The following is a 19,040-nucleotide window of genomic DNA, read 5'->3' on the forward strand; positions in this document are numbered from 1 at the left end:
AGCGCTTTGAGAAAATATGAGGCCCAAAATTGGACCCAGTTGATCCATTACCTTTCATGAAAGGAAAAACTTCAAAAAAAATATAAAACAGCCCAACTCTCCTCAAACGGCGACATCCGATGATGGTGTGGAAAGGATGAGGCTGAAGGAAAGTGGTAGGAGAGCTGAGGGCAGTAGCTTGACTAAAACTGTCGAAACAAATTAGTTTTCAGACTAAACAAATATCCTGCAGTTTTAGATGGTCTGTTACACTTGAAAACGGATCTCTGATTGATCTGAGCTAATTCGCTCCAATTGCCTTTGCATCTAATGTTCAGTTGTTTATTAATTTCTTGGAAAGCACAGGTTAGTGGCACGGAAGATGCCACGAGCAGAGTTGCATTCATCACAATGAAACGTGAAAAACAAATCGTTTCCCATTTCTGAAGAGAGGCTCACAGACAGTTTCTGAAAGGCCTCTTTGATTGAGCGGGCCAATACAAACACAGATTAGCACTGCGGGAAGGCTCTCGGTGCTTCTGCAGAGCATGCTAATTGTTTCAAGAGGTATCAATTACATCTTGTATTAAGAACAAAGATGCAGTAAAAAGCCTGGCACAGCTCGAGGGCTTTTTATTAGGCACGGAAACAGTCTCTGTTAAGACACCTACTCACAAACGTAAATATGAACAATCACACAAGGCAGATGTGTTACGATAAATAACATGTGAAAGGGCGCCAAATCAGTGGGCAAGATGTGTATTGCTTGAAAAAACTGTACCAACAGGCTAAAGAGAAAAATATTGAGCTCTGTCTCTCTGTTTGGTGTTTTATGATACCGCTCTGAGGTACACATACTACATTGCACATGTGAAATCATGACACTCTTGTCAGAGAGATGGCTCTAGAAAATAGCAACTTGAAAAGAAGTAAGATTAAAAGTGAGAGGAGCACAAAAACACAACAGTGATACGCGACGGACCTTAAAATACACAGTGTAGGCAGCAGACTCGCAACTCAATCAATCAATCAATAGTTCTTTATTCGGTATTTAAAAAATACTATAAAAGTACATAATAAACTGTTAAAAATCCATAAAATACAATTCATATACCCATAATTAAACAATTGACAAAAAATGCATTCAACACCGCCCTCTTGAGTTCCTTAGCCCTATAGAAACCTTGATAAAATTCATAATACAAAACAGAGTGTGAGGATCATTGGCCCTTTGCAAAAACAGTAAAGCAACCTTGGCGTGTTTAAACTTTGCATGTTTTAAAATTCCTACTAAAAAACTACGCCTAGGTAAAGTGTAAAATTAACATAAAAGTACAAAATGAAGGTTATCCTGCGGAGACCTATTGTCGCAGCCGCAGGTACTCGCAACTCAAAGTGAGACTGGAGTAAAAACTAATACTGCACCAAGGAAGACCCTTTGTCCCAACAGGAGAGTAAAGGCAATGACGAATGGGTGGCTGGATCGATAGTTGGCAGATACCTGTCAAGCCATGGAGCAAACATCAGGCAATGAGACTGTTCTTGTTTCTGTGCATTCTAGTCTTTGAAGATTGTTTCTTAGTCTCCAGGTTTACACCAACTCTGAATGCCAATGGAATGCCCAAAGCTGGTCCGTTTAGCCTGAGTGCCCTCCCTTCCTCCTGAAGGCAGAGGACAGGATCATGTGTCTCAAGAGGCCCTTTATGGGGTGTGTCCTCACTATTCCGGCCCTATAGGCTGTTGCAGGTGGCACCTTACAGAAGCACATTTAAGGATAGCACGTCATTGTTGATCCCAACCTATAGTATATAGGAAACACAATTTACTGTGGACTGAATGCCTATACAAATATTTACGCTCCCATAGACAGTTATTTATCACAGTTCATATTTTATTATGCAATAGTTCATAAAGGAAAAGAAGGAAGTAATAACAATATGATGGATATATGTACTTATCATTGAATAAATAGGGCCACATATGTTTAATCATTCTCTTCTTGATACCATGACCCAATAATGAGATCCCATCTGTACTGTATAATACCTTATCTGTATATTCAACATTTCATCAGTACAATTCAATTGTATGTTTCTTTCATGGCTAGAATTGAATTAATTCTAGCCATGAAAGATACATACAATTGAATTGATTTAGTGGTTTGTTTGTATTCCCCTCTTTTTGTGTTTGTTGGATATCCATTGTAAATAGGATACAATAATGTGACATAGGACTATTGATATTGTACTGATGAAATGTTGAATATACAGATAAGGTATTATACGGCACAGATGGGATCTATTATTGGATCACGGTATCAAGAAGAGACTGATTAAACATATGGGGCCCTATTTATTCAATGATAAGTATATATATCAATCATATTGTTCTAAATTCCTTCTTTTCCTTTATGAACTATTGCATAATAAAATATGACTTGTGATAAATAACGGTCTATGGGAGTGTACATATTTGTATAGACATTCGGCCCACAGTAGATTGTGTTTCCTATATAGTTTTGTCGCATAATTTTCATGATTACCCTAATATAGGAAACGTTATTAGGGGTACCCCTTTTTTTTACAAAGTCCTCCCAACCTATAGAACATGGATAAATAGGCTTTTTTGTCCACAGCATTAAGATCCCCTCAAGGAAGTTCCTTTCTCTGCCATACTGACAGAAGCTTATCTCACGGAGCCAGAAAGTGAACCCTGGGAGCAAAGGAATGGTGTGGGAGTAAATATACTTTAATTGTTTCAGAGGAGAACTCTTTACTGCAACGAGGGATATTCATTAGACTTCCAGGTGAACCAATTTTTCAATCTGATAAACCGGATTCTCCCAAGAAGGGGCAATTATTAAATACAGCATTCCAACTACCTTTCAAACATGTTTAAGCCATGCAACCTCCATGCCCTGAAAACCAAGTTATTCCTTGGTCCAAGAGGAAATTATACCGCGCCCACTACTTAAGAGCTAAAGTCCATCCAATACCAAATTGTTCAGTCTTCCCAAAGTGACATGCCAGCCATTAAAACATGTATGTGACTCCCACTTTCAGCTCAGTATCGCCATAGCTTGATCACTGGGAGTGATTGCTCAAAAAGGAAACAGACGTGAATACAACATTCGAGCCTGAGGGCAACACCGGTTGTTAAAGGCCTTCTTCCCATGTTATAGGCCTGAGTCACCTACAATGGCCTATAATTAGAGAAAGAGCCTTTAACAACCAGTGTAGAGGGACAACGGATATAATGCTATTAGAACATTCCACCCACTGATAACAGAATTAAATAGAAACACAAGCATTGAAAAGTTGGCCTAGAAGGTCTAATCGAGCCATTGTTGGCCCTGTGCCACTTCACTGACTTAATTGGAACTCTCGACATTCTAATGTTTTGATAAAGCAGTCATTATTCCAAAGTTCTATATTGAATACGGATCTCTTCTGGGTGAATGAATAAGTGAGAACAAACCACATGATGCTAGCGTACTTTCATTCCTCCAAAAAGTAAATTTTCAATTCAAGAGGACCACTTTACATGCAGAGTGAGCCCCACGTGATCCCTTCCAACTGTTTGGTCCCACAGTTTTAGTATTATAATTTGTTGGAGTTTTTCTGCTGTGGTGTGAGAGTAGGTGAACAAAGCCAGCCAAAAGTATCAATTCCTTTGGGATAAACAACAGGATGTGTAGCAGCTGTGTTTTTACAGCCCATGGACCTCACAACCATGACTCAAATTTAAGCAAACATATCTCTACAAGATATGGGGGAAGTAAACTTTAAATGATCAGCAATAAATTTCAACACTGACTACTGGCAGGGAAAATGCGCGAACATAACGTATAACGCAGCACCCATTCCTCAAAGACAGACGGCTTAATCCCAGTTATATGAATGGAGGAGTCTGAGCATCGAGTAGCAATAAAATGGATGATAAAACCGCAAAATACAGAATTCCAACCAGTTTACAAAACAAATCATTGTTGTAAAATATTGCCTTCATCCATCATGTTTTCTGAACCCGTTTTTGTTGGCTTTTAAACCCTTTGCACTTTACCACTGGTAACCAGTGCAAATGCTTATGCTCCTTCCTTTAAACATGGTAAATTTGACTTACACCCAATTGGCAAATCTAATTTACTTATAAGTCCCTAGTAAAGTGGTACTACTGGTACCCGGGCCTGTGAATTAAATTCTACTAGTGGGCATGCAGTACTGATTGTGCCACCCACTTAAGTATCTCTTTAACACATATCTCATGCCTGCCAATGCAGGTTGTGTGTGCATGTTAAACTGCCACTTTGACCTCGCAAAATAAACCTTTTGTAAGGTCTAAACCTTCCTTTTTAATACATATAAGCTACTTCTAGGGTTGCCCTAAACCGCCCAAAGGGTAGGGTGTGTTCTATTAAAAAAGTTGGACATGTACCTTTAAGTTTTACATGTCCTGCTAGTGAAAAACTCAAAAATACTTTTTTCACTATTGCAAGGTTTACCTCTCCCGTAGGATAGCATTGGATTACCTTATTACATTTAATAAATGATAACTTTAGTTTGGGAGACTGTAAAAATGTCATGTTTGGTGTCTCAGGAATTGTAATTCTGAACCCTCTTTAATGGTAAAGTCAGAAAATGCCACTTTTATAAAGTTGGCTTTATATTGTCCCAACCATTTGGTGCCTGCAGCCCGTATCTCAGGTCACATGACTAGGTGTAGTTGGCATTTGGCCATGGTGCATTCCTCCCAGACAGTATCGCAATAGAGGGCCTAGGTGTTGGCAGGATAGGCCTCACTGACTTGAAGCGGGGGGCAGGGCTTTCACCTACCACACTTGCACTTCAAAGGCACTAGCCCGGCATACTCACAAAGATCTTCACACTAGCCTATTGTGCCCCCAAACAGACTGGACCAGGGCAGAGAGATAGGAAATTCTAGATACTTCTGTAGGTGGAAAATCCAGAAGCATATCCTACTTCAAAGGGTGACCCAGGTATACAAATAGGACTCTCAGACCCACTCTTCAGTACACTCCTGGACTTGTGAATACTACAGTAGGACTGTCCTGCTGCCAGAGGACTATCCTGCTTCCCAAGGCATGCCGTGATGTTCCTTCATCCCAGGGAAACTAAGTGACTCCAAGGGTCAGCTGACTGACCTCCTCTATTGGGCTGCAGATTGACAACAAGCTCCAAAGATCTTCCCTTAACTGCTCACCTGACCTGCTGCACTGGACTTGCCTGGACCTGCAACTGGAGATGCCTGAGCCCTGCAGGCCTCACCTGGAGTGAGGTCCTGATCCCGAGAGGTGCCTATCAGGTCTTGGACCCTTTGTGTGGATTCAGTTAAGCTACTCCTTAAAGAAAATAAGAAATCCCTATGTTTTGGGCTCTTTGTGACCGCAAAATGGCCTCTTCGCTTCATGATCTTGCCGCCCGCACCGACCACCAACACGAAGCTCCAGTGAGCCTGACACTTTGTGCTACAGTGACCACCAGTGACAACCAGCAATGCAAGATCTCCACTTCAATCTACAGCATCAACAGCCCGTATTCACTGCCAACATGAAGCTCCAGCAAAGACTGCTTGTTGTACCACACAGGATCCTCACGCTACAGCAATGACTGTCCGTAACACCCAGGCTGCTCTTCACCCAACAGCGATGAGCACCAGCGATGCTTGCTTTTCCTTCGGTCTCCTCCACCACAAACTTAACTATTATCACAAGACTTTAGAAGGCAACTTTTTCAGCTGGACTAATCGAGTCCCTGTATCCGGCCTGCACTCCATCGTTGTTGGCCTGTACTTGTGATTTTTACCTTGTCTCACGCGAAAGTTAAGTACAGGTTAATTTTGTGACTGTTTGTGGTTCACCCTCACAAGCAGGGCCTGACTGGCCGTAGCAGGCATTGGGCCTTTCCCCTGGAGGTTGGAAGGATAAGAGCCAGTTCTACAGCCTTAGGAAACCGGTTTTGTTACTGGGGGATAAGATTGCAGCGGTGCTGCAATGGCAGCCTCCAGTAACAAAAGCTGCAGTGCTTAATACTTGCACCACCGTCCCGCACGGGAAGTGCCCAACAAAACTGCCAGGGCTGCTTTGGTTTCCACGTCTGGCACTGCTCATAAGGATTTTGCCAGTTGCTTCAGAAGAGCTCACCCCTCCCCGCCCAACCAACAACCCAATTTCTCACACAATGAAATAGGGTACCCCAGTTTAGCTTAAACAAAGCTCTCAGCAGAGCTGGAAAGCATACTGTAACTCTGTAATGTAGAAACTTTAATGTGCCACAACATCAAAGCCTTCGTGAAGGATTTCTGGATGGTTTAGGCAGAGGAAGGGAGACCTTCCTAAACCAATAACCTAACATCTTTAGCTACTCTCATAAAAATGTTCAGGGAATGTTCATGGAATGTTCATGGTGTAATCCGCTCGATGTCCCACAAGGAGTACTATTCATAGCTTTCCCCAATGAGTGCACACCTTTACAGCACCAGAATCTCTGCAATATTTCCGAAAGGAACCCATGGCCTGTGGAAAAGTATTTGTGTGAACTACAGTCCCACCCAGTTGAGCACAAGGGATTACTTGAAGAGTGGCACAGCCGGGCCACGTTGGAGCAGGAGCAGAGCTAGTCAGACTACAACGGTGGATGAAAACAAATAGCTAAGAGATATTTATTGGTGGATGGAAGGGATACTAAGTACTGGATGGGAATGTGACTGGGGTAACAAAAGCACTTGAAGGGGTATCACCGGACCATATAGGCACTGCAGTACAACACTGAACAGTCAGCTGATAGTTGCACAATAGAGTAACGGGGATTGAGCAAAGCTATTGATAGAAGGCATTAGGTTGGCGAGGCACACACTTGAGATAAAGAGCAAGGGACCTAAGCTATGGACACCAAGGATGTCCACTCCTGCTGAAACCTACGAGCCAAAGAACTTAAATCATTCTCCCTCATTCTGGCCTCTTGGGTGTTGGGTGGTCCACTGCTTCAACATGTCATCGCGATCAGCCATTTTCACCTTCTCTGATTTAGAAGCAGCCATTTGGAAACAAGAGCATTAACGCTTCCGGATAAGGGCAGCGATCAGACAAACCACTAGGCCCAGATATTGTCTCTGTAGGTTGCCGGGGCAATGAAATGGCCCAGTGCAAATGGATTTTTAGGGCAGGTCCGAATATGCCACCAGAAAGGCGAGTTAGGTACCTCGACAGTCAAAAATAAAATAAAATATGTAAATGCAACATCTCTACTTTCACGACACAACGCCTCCCTTATAAATTGTAAACATGTTTTTTTGTAAAAAGGATGATCCTCAAATGACAGCTCCATTATTTTCGCACTAGGTATAACTCTCTAAACCAGTGTCTAGCCGCAGTCCATCAGGACCAACGCTGTGACAGTGTCAGGGTGACCACTGCCTCTATAACTTACTCCTATTTACCTTCATTTTAAAGTATCTCACCTGGAGACCTTGCTTCTAGGGCGGGGGCCTGGCCCGCAAGAACCCCTGCTGGACACGTGTGCTTTAAACATGTGTCCCCCCTCGGTCCACAGGCATTCTCTAATCTAAGTACTTGCATATGGCAGAAAAAAAGAAAATAGGAAGTAGGTTATTGATGCAGATTTCCTCTTTCAGGACTTCGAAAACCACAATTGCTAATAAAAACGCTGGAAGATGTTCGTGGAGTTCTTACTGCTGCTCATTACTACCCTGCTGTTAATATAGTCTGCAGGCCACCGTCATAATAAAGTCATAAACATGCAATGATTCCCACACTTGCAGGGGGGGGGGGGCAGCGTGCTTGCCAATTAAACAACAGCCCCTGTTTACTCAGATTTTAACTACGGGTCTTCTGGCGGCTGGATTCGTAAAACCTGCTGGGCAGATACAGAGTGAAGCATTCTTTTGTGGTAGTGCATGTTTGAGGAAGCTTGGCCAATGCGCGCTGCATGGCACGTTCTGGCCACACAGACTCCCATAAAGATGTGGGATTTGTGAATCATGAGGCGATTCCCAGCGCCCCCTAGGTATGCGGCCATTTCGTAACATGTCCTCGTTTAACTTCGAGTGCAGGGGGATCAGCTGCGGCCTCCCCGGAGAGGGAGTCCAGGAACGGAACACCAGCAGTTGCAACTAATGACAAAAAGCTGCAGCAGCTGGACACCATTATGTCCCGCAGAGTCTCAGATTTCACCGTTTTCACACAATGTATAGGCACAACACGCGTTTCCACACTCATTCAGTTTAAGGGTTATGATAGGCAGTGATACACATCTCCATGTTTGTTACTGAGAAACTCCAGTATTCACTTTTAGGTGGCAACTACACTGTCCAAGAAGTCTTTTTGCAAAATGGCATATTGTCACCTGACAGTGGGGTTAGAGTCTGCCCGTTGCTTACCACTGCTTGGCTTTATTGTTATTCTCAGTTGCTCGCTTTTTATTTATTAGCTTGTCTGGACTTTCATTCATCTTCTTGTGTTTGTCCCTCCCCAGAAGCATTCCTTATTACTTGTGTCCTTCCACTTCTTACTTTTCGGGCACAGCTTTTTTTTTGGTTAAGTACTTCATAAGAGTGCATGTGTTTTCCAGCTGTCTCCCTCGTGTACATCCCTTCCTCCCTCCGCAGTGTTACATGTTGCGCTTTCTTGCCCATGTTCTTCTCCGCTGCCCCTCCATGTTGCGTTCGCTTTTGTGTGCTTCTCCTTCGTTGCTTTCTAGCCGTGTACTTCTTCTCCACTCCTCCCTTTTTGTGCTCCACGTTGCGCTCTCTCTCTCGCCTGTGTCGTGTATTACTTTCCCCGTCCTCCATGTTGTTTCCCTCCACCCTTCGTGTTGCTTCAGCCCCACTGACCTCTGTGTTGCTTCTGCCTCTGCACTCTTGTGTTGCTTACCCCATCTGCGATCTCTATGTTGTTTCCCCTACACACGCCCTCCATGGTGCTTTTCCCCACCCACTTCGGGAAAAAATGCTTTTGTGATCCAACTCGGATGGGTAAATAGAAAAAGATGTGTCTGTATCATTTTGCAGGGGAGCATATGTGCCTACAAAAGGACACCGCTGCAACGTCAAGGCATTTTTACAAAAAATTCCGCTTTAGCCATGCTGCACAACATTGGAAATGCAGTTGAGCATCACTAAAAACCATCAGCTAAGCCATTAGGTCTCAAAGGTGTAACCATTGACTTCGCCAATGCGTATCTTATCCCTGCGATTTCCCACACTATCTAACTACCCTTCCCTGAAAAGCCAACCTCATTACCAGATGATGTCATGCCAACAGGACAACTATTTTCAAGTCTTGTACTTTTTTCTGAAAACCATTATATTCTGGGCATAGTAATGTTGGTTCATTTCAACTGAACCAGTTGCCCTGCAATACCCGATAACAATGATTTGTAAAAAGAAACCACTAAGAAAAAAATTAATTTCCAATACTAACTGGCTCAGGTGATCAGAAGTAAACTAAAATCAGCATCATGGTCAGATATGAAAGGAACACAGCGCCAATGTGAAGGACGCTCAGTTTCCACCGAGGGTATGAGGGACCCTTCCCACGTGATGCAGAGGCTACCTGAGCTACATTATGCGCCAAATTGTGTTCCTGTTTTACACCTTCTCCTTTTACTGAATTGATATTTCTCTGACTGCGCCGGGTGCTTTTATCCAACACTGTAAAATGATTGTTAGCTCCCAGTAGCTGTGTCATTTGGGTACTAGTGCCCTCCCTATCACAAAAACATCCTACACCAGTCTGGGCCTAAAGGAAAATATTTTTTTGTTCCTCAATGGATAGCCAATTGACACTGGTCCTAGTAGAATAGTTACTTAAAAGTCCCTTGTAAACGAGGTGGGAAAATGTGGTCCATTATTTAGTTTTCTTCTCACATGGCATGCAAATCTATCGAAGTATCTGTGTGTAACATTAATCAGCCTTATGAATCTACTATGATTATGTTAAGTGGAAACGCCAACCCCAGAACTATCTAGAAGCAAATTACTATATAAAAGAAATGCAACAATTACATTAATTCCATAGCATTCAGAGATGTGTTTGTTGGAACACCATCTCATGAAAGTACTAAAAGGAATTCAGCACTTAACAAAATTAATGGAAAAAAAATCACATTTTTGAAATCTAGCAAACAAGAAAGGAGCAATTCCCGAGTATAAACCACTTAAACATTACTGATGGTAAGCTTTGCAGACATAGCTTACGCTTGAGGACATCACATTCCCATATGCAGCTAAGGAAACAAATGCATGGTCAGGGTATGGTGAAGCAGTGAAAATGCCTAGAAAAAATACAAAACAGATGCAACCACCAGGGAGAGGTTAAATGGAATGAAACACCTCTTACCACCGCACAAATTCAATTGGAGTGCAGTAAAAAAAAAGCAGAAAACAGTTCCCTAAATGTGAGCTGTGGAAGAATACAAGTCAGTCTATCAAAAGGATGGTAAGGAGGTTAAGCTCTAGGGGAGGGAAACACAAAAAGAGGAAGGGAATCCATCTAATGAGAAGCAATCAAAAGAAAGTGGCAATAAAGTTAACTAATGGTAAGCAGTAGGCAGCCTTTAAGCCAACTCCAAGAGATGACCATCCACAGAGGTCGTGCTGAACAGTGAATGGAGAACACTGATACTCAAGGGATGCTGGAGAGCTCTTCTCCAAGTAAGTGAGTTAGTAGTAGGTGGCGTAACCCAGATGCACTGGTAAGCAGGATGGACAACTAGGTGATTTCCAGAAATACATGCAGATCTCATGCATTTGTTTAAATCTAAGTACCAATGAGTTGAGAATGGGTGCACATACCTTATGTAAATCTGGGGCTAGATAGAATCCATGACATAAAAGTGATCACATTTTTTAACCGACTATTATCAAATGCATTGGTAAAATACGAAATCGTATTGGGACACAAATCGACCTTCTGAATAAATTATACATTTTAATATAATTTGTAGCCAACATGGATGGTGGCCTGCTGGGCTCAGTCAGCAGCTATGTCTGTGATTGCTTTTAAAAGAAGCATTTTAATGTAGTAAAAAAAATGGGATGCGTTTAGAAAAATAAAATTACGTTTCACAAACTTTTCTTTTTAACAGTAAGCAGTGGTCCAATTGACCACTTCCAACACCCAAAACGTGTTCTTTTCAATATTCACCAAGGGCAAGAGGTCCTTGCAGGTCCCTTCCTGTCTGTGAATGGGTAACAACCTTCTTTGAGGTGTCAGTAAAATAAGAATGTTTTGCGACAGGAATTTGGTTGCAAAACATTCGTCCATACCATAAGGAACCAGTATTTGGAAAGGACACCCTTAACACACTCCTTCCAAATACCCTTGTGGTATGATTTCCTAAACCCATTTAATGATTCGGAAAACCTTTTCTGAATCATTAAATGGGCTTAGTACATTTGAAAAAACGTTCTTGCATGTGCAAACCCTCCGATTTACCAAATCAGAGGGTTGTGAGTACTGAAACCCTTAGGCTCTAGGTCTTCTTCGCAGTTTTTTGGAGATGGCTCCTTGCTCATCAACAATTCAGTATTAGGAAGGGATGTTCTCAAATCGCCCCCTCCTAATAACGAATCGCAAACCCTATTTGTGATTCAGTGATAGGTTACTGAATAGCAAATATGGCTTGGTACGTTCAAAAAGGTCTTTGTTCGCACACGGCCCGATTCTGCCAATTGGGACGTTTGCGACCTAAAAATAGCTTTGTACATCTGGCCCCATGTTCTCCTACATATAGTTTTGGTACCTAAGCGGCCTACTATGTATTTTCAATGCACTTTCTTTAACCTATTTTTAGGCACTTAGTTTTTGTTATATACAACCACATTTTATTTTAGTTCTTCCTTTACATACCTGTCTCATATGCTCACACTATGATCCACAGCATCATTTTTCATTCACATCCGTGGGGTGAAGCATTTTCTAAAATGGCTACTTAAAGGTGTTTTTCATGCAAGACTGAAATTAACCATTTCATAGGATAAAACTCTGGCAACAGATTCCAGACCATTTAATAAAACGTTATCTTAGCACATGGCACTGGGACTCGAACTGGACCAAGTAAGAAAAGCTTGCCATGTTATTTACAGGCCCTCTGATCAGCGTTTCCATTGTTTCACGTGATTGATGCAAGTTACATATGTGTGAACTGAATGAATGAAAGTGTGACTGTTCTCTCCTTGTTTTCAAGTGATGTTTGGGAGCTTTGCAACTGATCTCAAGTTAGAGTGCATGTCATTGTCCAATTAAGCAATTGTTTTACCAAAAAGTATTTTAAACGTGCCCGTAACTAGCCCTTCTTAAAAATATTTCAAAGTTGGTCAATATTGTGAGAATTTTAATGAGGTAAACTTTGATCAATCTTGGACTGTGTGGATCATATGGGGGGGATCTTGATATTTTTGTTTTCCTTGATATTTTTGTTTTGCTTTGTTTATCATGCTGGCAAGGTCTTTTAGAATTTATTTAAGTAAATCTTGGGTGCCCGTAGCTTAGGATATTTTCTCGTCAGTGCTGGCCTTTTCTACGTGAGAGATTTTGGTTACCGTTTGATATTTTAGATGTACTTTTTTTCCAATAAAACACTCTTGTATTGTTGGATACCAATCATTCTAGGCTTTACTTTTATTTAATTTTGTTTTTTTTTTAGTTCATTGACTAAATGAACAGGCGTTGTGTCACTGCCTGTCATCGTTTGAAAACTCCTATGCTGTGATGGCAGGGCCAACCTAATCCGGATTACTGCGGTTTGTTCTGTGAGACCATTGTATGGATGCACTATCTTCTGCTAAGTTCTCAAAATTTAATTGTCGTTTGACAGCAATAACCAAGAAATAACATTTCCGTAAAAATGTTCTTCTTAAATTTTGCCCAATTTTCTGATATACTTTAAAACATATTTTTCTGTCTATTTATCAGTGCACCTGTTAATTGATCGGCCAATATTAGTTGGGATATTCCAGCATAAGTTAGTTTTCTTTGAGTGCGAGTTTTATTTGTGTCCTGAAATGTGCATTTATTTCTACATATTTTCCTGGAGGTTCATGAGTGCTACATCATTTAACAATTGTGCTATTTTGAGTGTGGCTGTGCCTTTGCCACAGATGCTACATCCCCTGCTATTAGGACTCTGTGAAAAAAGATTTCCTGGAAAGAGTTTCAAGCTGAGGTCCCTGAGGACGATAAATGAATGCCATCGTTACAGAGTGTGGTTGGATATTTAGCTTTTCAAAGTCAGTGATTTCAAGATGTGATGACTGATTAAAGCCTGGACTAAATGTTGAAATGACTAGACAAAACCATGCTACAAAACTGCAATCAGCAATTTATATATACATTTAAATTAACTTAAAGATTTGCATTGTACATGGAATGATCTTGAATGCATAGGACAGTAAGAAACAAGTTACTTACCTGTAACTTTAGTTCTCCAGTATTGGTAACTTTCATAGATTCCCATTGCTTGTATCATTCCCCGTCGTCGGAATGGGAGCCTCGGTAATAATAAATATATATATATATATAGATAAATACACCATAATAGGTGTAAAAAGGTAAAAAATTAGGCCTAGGCCTCATTATCTTTTGCAGCCTATTGCTGTCATTATGTAAAAGGACCCAAAGTCCCCTCAGCAACCAATCAGATCAGCCTCACCCTGTAGAACCTTCCTGAGAAAGCTCAGAGCCTCAGATTTTCGTAGCCGTTGCTTTGCCACATAATCACCTAGCCCTAAAGTGAGCTTTCCCAGGGGAGGCGGGTGGGCGCATGGGAATCTATGAAAGTTACCAATACTGGAGAACTAAAGTTACAGGTAAGTAACTTGTTTCTTACTCCAGTATTGGAACTTTCATAGATTCCCATTGCTTGTATCAGAGTAGATAGCAGTTAGCATACCTCAAACATTTCGTGTACAGCATAGAATCATTATACGCTACTGACATCACAGATTATAACAACTATAAAGCAGTACAAAGCATAATAAACGAAATGTTTGAAAAAACAGGAGGAGGGAAGAGAGGAAAGCTCACCTCTTATTGGAAGAGATTTCTCAGGACTGCCTGTCCTACAGCCGAATCCTCCTTTGCAGCCGCCTCCAGGCAGTAATGTCTCGTGAAGGAGTGCGTACTGCTCCAGGTGGCTGCTCTGCAAATGTCCTTTATGGATACTCCAGCAAACAGCGCCGCTGATGCTGAGACCGACCTTGTGGAATGTGCCTTCACCTGTCCTTGTAAAGGTTTGCCTGCCGCCTGGTGGCAGAACCGGATCGCACTAGTTATCCATCTTGATATCCCTTGTTTCGACAAAGGAGATCCTTTCCTTGGAGCTCCAAAAGCCACAAACAGTTGGGGTGTCTTTCGAAATCCAGCTGTGCGTTGTATATAGAATTTCAAACATCTCTGAACATCCAGAGAATGAAGTGTCCTCTCAGCCTGGGTTGAAGGCCGAGGAAAAAAAGATTTCAAAATCACTGGCTCGTTGAGATGAAAGTCTGTCGGTACCTTCGGAATGAACTTGGGGTTCATCCGTAGGATCACTGTATCATTCCTGAACTGTAAGAAGGGTTCCTTGATGGTTAAAGCCTGAAGCTCTCCTACTCTCCTTGCAGAGGTGAGTGCCAAAAGAAGCGCCACTTTCCATGATAGGAACTTCAGGTCCGCTTTATGTACTGGCTCAAATGGCGGTCTCATTAGCTGGGCCAGGACCACATTCAAGTGCCACACCGGAGGTGGGGGCCTAACTGGCGGGAACACTCTAAACAGTCCTTTCAGGAATTGTTTGATTACTCTCGCTGATAATAGAGAGGGACCCGATCTTGTTCTCCTATACCTGGAAATAGCTGCCAAGTGCACCTTGATAGAAGCATGAGCCAGACCTGCATGCGCCAACGAAAGAATATAAGGTAAGAGTTGATGCGGAGCTGACGAGAAAGGATGTACTTTTTCTCTCTGACACCACACATGGAACCTCTTCCATTTCGCTCTATATGTCTTATTAGTGCTAGGGGCTCGTGCCTGTGCCAAGATGGTCCTGCATTCTTCTGGAATGTTCAAATCCTTAAACTCTCTGTATTCAGGAGCCACGCCGCCAACTGCAGCGAGCTCGGGTTCGGGTGAAGAACCTGGCCGTTGTACATAGAGAGAAGTGTCAGTTTGGGTTGCAGATGAATGGGCGTTGTTTCTGATAGAAGAAGCAGCTCCGTGTACCAAAATTGGCGAGCCCAGGCAGGCGCTATTAGTATCATCCTGCACCTGTCCATCTTGAGTTTCTTGAGGACTCGAGGAATGAGGGGAAATGGCGGAAAGGCGTAAACAAACGCGCCTGACCAGGACATCAAAAGGGCATTCCCCAGTGACCCTCGATGGTGTTCCCTGCTTGCGTAACACCGGCATTTCTTGTTCTCCGGTGTTGCAAACAGGTCGATCGCTGGGGTCCCCCAACGGGAGAAGATGTCCCTGATCACTGCGTCTTCCAATTCCCACTCGTGCGAGACTGCTCTCAGTCGGCTTAGCGTATCCGCCCTCGTGTTGCACACTCCTGGAAGGTGTTCTGCTACGAGTGTGATGCCCTGCGCTATCGCCCATTTCCACAGCATTTGGGCTTCCTGTGAAAGCAGTGGCGATCTTGTGCCTCCCTGCTTGTTGACGTAATGCATTGCGGTGGTGTTGTCCGTCCGCACCAGGATTGCTGAATCTGTAATCCTTGGGAGGAAAGCCAACATTGCCAGCCGAATAGCTCTTAGCTCCAGAACGTTGATATGTAGATGACGTTCTTCCGGAGACCAGTGACCACTGACCTGGAGGTCTTGCATGACCGCTCCCCAACCTTGAAGAGAAGCGTCCGTGGTAATGACCTGAGGTGCCCTTGCAGCCTTGAAACTGAGTCCCACAGTGAGGTGAGATCTTTCCATCCACCATGAAACCGACCGTTTCATCCGCTGGGTTATCGTCACCCTGTCGTCGAACGAACCTTCCACCTGTCTCCACTGAAGGTCCAGCTCCTCCTGCAGGGGGCGCATTCGCAGTCTGCAATGCGGAATCAATTGAATACAGGATGCCATCGACCCTAGAAGAGATTTGTACATCCTGACTGTCATCCAACTTCTCCTTTGACAACGGGTGGCTGACGATATGAGTTTCATCTGTCTCTCTTCCGATGGGAAGGCCTTGCACTCCTGAGTATTGAGTATCGCTCCCAAGAACTTCACCGTACTTGCAGGCTGAAGAACTGATTTTCCCTTGTTGAGTTGTAAACCCAGATGAATAAAGAGGTTCAAGCACGTGTCCACTGCCTTTGATGCCTCTTGCAAGCTTGGGGCCTTCAGCAGCCAGTCGTCTAAGTACGGGAATACTTCCAGCGACTGTCTTCTCAGAAATGCCGCTACCGGTGCCAGCACCTTTGTGAATATCCGAGGAGCGGACTTTAGTCCAAATGGGAGCACCATGAACTGGAAGTGACTCTTGCCCACTGTAAAGCGAAGGAAACGTCTGTGAGCTGGATGGATCGGGATATGAAAATAGGCATCTTCCAGGTCTAAAGTTGCCATATAGTCGCCTGGGTTCAAGAGGCGCAATATGTCCTGGAGTGAAATCATCCGAAACGATAGCTTCGTGAGATAGGTGTTGAGCTCCCTCAAGTCCAGGATAGGACGCCACTTCTGTTTTGTTTTTCGGATCAGAAAAAATCTTGAATAGAAACCTTCTCCCCTTTGTGATAGGGGAACACGCTGGATCGCCCCTTTTTGAAGCATTTGTTGAGCTTCCTCTTGAAGAAGGTTCAGATGGTTGGAAGTAGCGGCGTGGGGAGCTCTTGTAGGTGGAAAGTCCTGGAATTCTAGAGTATGCCCATTTCGGATGATATTTAATACCCACTGATCCGATGTAATCTCTTCCCAGCTGCTCAGATGTTGTGATATCCTGCCGCCCACTGGAGACCCCAGAAGCGGAGGAACAGTTGGCAGAGTCGGGGGGCCGCTATTGACGCTTGCCAGCGTCCTTGCCCTGACGCCCCTGTCGTCCACGAGCGTTCTGGCGAGAGAAAGACTGGGATTGCGACTGCCGCTGATAGTATTGACTGCCGTACTGGGGCCTGTAAGACTGCGACTGCTGTGAATATCGCTGTTGCTGATAACCTCCTCTAGGTGAAGAGAAACCTCTTCCTCGTGCTCCACGGAACGGAGTCTTTCTATATTGCAGGTTCCCCAGAGCCCTTGCTGTCTCTGTGTCCTTCTTTATACCCTGTAGGGTATCGTCGACATGTTTCCCAAACAGCATGTCCCCGTCGAACGGCAAATCCAAAATCCTATTCTGGACCTCTGGCCTGAAGTATGTAGCTCTCAGCCATCCTTGTCGCCGAAGAACCGCTGCACTGCCTAGGGCACGGAAAGAGGTGGTGGCGATGTCCATAGCGCAGTCAATCAGTTCCGACGAGGAACGTTGTCCCTCTTCCAGAAGCTTCTGTGCTTCCGCTCTTTGGTCCTCCGCTAGCAGATTTACATAGTGAGCCACATCACTCCACATCTGGCGGTCGTACCTTGCTAGGATCGCCAAGGCATTCGCCGCTCTGACCAGCAAGCTAGCCATCGACGAAAAACGCTTCCCAGCGTTGTCCAACCTTCTACCCTCCTTATCCGGCGGCGTCGTGAGGGTGGCCGAAGGATTCCGCGACTTCTTCTGTGCCGCCTGCGATATGACCGAGTCAGGTCTAGGTTGTCCAATCAAACAGGCGGGACTGTCATCTGGAGCTTTATATTTCTTCTCCAAGCGCGGAAGAGTTGGAATGACCGTCGCTGGGGTCTGCATCACTTTCTTCCCCTCTTCCCATATGTGCTCCACAATGGGAATCGAGCGCACGGCCTTACGGTATGCCTCTTTGAAATCGTATAGAAAACAATCTGTAGATGTTGTCGGCATCGCTAACTTAAAGCGCGCTGTGGCTCTTTCCATCAGGCTGAAGAAACCTCCTACATCAGCCGGAGGGGAATCGACCGGGTCTGGCACTGGTGAAGCCGGATCCGGAGCAATATATTGGTTCCACTCACTTTCCTGGTCTTGAACTTGGTCTCGCCCCGTTTCATCCTCATCCGAGGTATCCACTTGGACCTGCGGAGGATATGCCCTCTCATGTTCCTCCTGTGTAGGCCGCACTGACTGCGCTGCCACCACCTGCGGTTGAACCTGTGCTTGACCTTCCACATGTTGCAACCCCTTCTTGCTCCTATACTCCTCCAGCATTGCCCTTAAGTCTGTCAAAAGACTCATAGGCATCGATACCATGCCCTGCTGTGGTTGGGTATCTTGGTATGCAACCTGTCTCTCTGGCCGCTGTTCCTTTTGATAATAATATTCCTCATCCAAATCCGAATCATGGTATTTCAGATTCAGTTGTGATGGACTGTAAGCGTCCCCATACATCTCATTTTCCTCTTCTGAGTAGTCATCTTCATCCAACAAAAGGGGTGGAGGTAATGATGGTACCTTCCTTGGAGAAGTCATATCTGGAGTTATCCTCCTCCTCCTGTTGTTTTCTGGCGCTCCTGTCGTCAACGGCGTTGAAAACAAATCCACCGTCTGAATCGTCGTCGACGGGACCGTCGACGAGAGTCCCCTCACCGTCGACGGCATCGTCGACGGAACCATCATCGTCGCCGGGTCCACCGTCAACGGGCTCGTCGACGGAGCTGTCGTCGTCGACGGGCTCGTCGTCCTCGTCGACGGGATCGTCGTCATCGAAATTGCCACAGTCGACGGAATAGTCATCGTCGACGGGATGGTCTTCGTCGACGTGGTGGTCTTCGTCGACGGAATCGACATCGAGGTCCTCGTCGACGCTCTCGTCGTCGTCCTCGTCGTCGTTGGGTGGCTCGTCGACGACTGAGGAGACAAAATCACCTCCGATGCTTTAGAGTCCTTTTTGACCCCTGTAGAGGCCTCTACAGTCGGTTTTTTGACGGACTTGGCTACTTTAACCTGGTGGGAAGGCCCAGCCGAGCTCTCCTCAGGTTTAGCCTTTTGCACCTGCAGTGCCTGC

The 19,040-nt window shown here is 44.2% G+C and overlaps 2 protein-coding genes across 3 annotated transcripts in view; both read right to left on the reverse strand.

The window, feature by feature from the left end:
- Positions 1–18,244, reverse strand: part of LOC147677940 (uncharacterized) — a 47,196-nt gene extending 28,952 nt beyond the window's left edge. Inside the window, exon 1 of the mRNA XM_086946532.1 lies at positions 17,094–18,244. Within this exon, the coding sequence (XP_086802658.1) occupies positions 17,094–18,244 (1,151 nt within the window). The remainder of the gene's footprint in view (positions 1–17,093) is intronic.
- Positions 1–19,040, reverse strand: part of BANP (BTG3 associated nuclear protein) — a 990,655-nt gene that overhangs the window by 278,329 nt on the left and 693,286 nt on the right. The gene's annotated exons all lie outside the window — the stretch shown is intronic.

The sequence above is a fragment of the Lissotriton vulgaris genome, chromosome 12 (assembly GCF_964263255.1).
Source record: "Lissotriton vulgaris chromosome 12, aLisVul1.2, whole genome shotgun sequence".
NCBI classification, from domain to species: Eukaryota; Metazoa; Chordata; class Amphibia; order Caudata; family Salamandridae; genus Lissotriton; species Lissotriton vulgaris.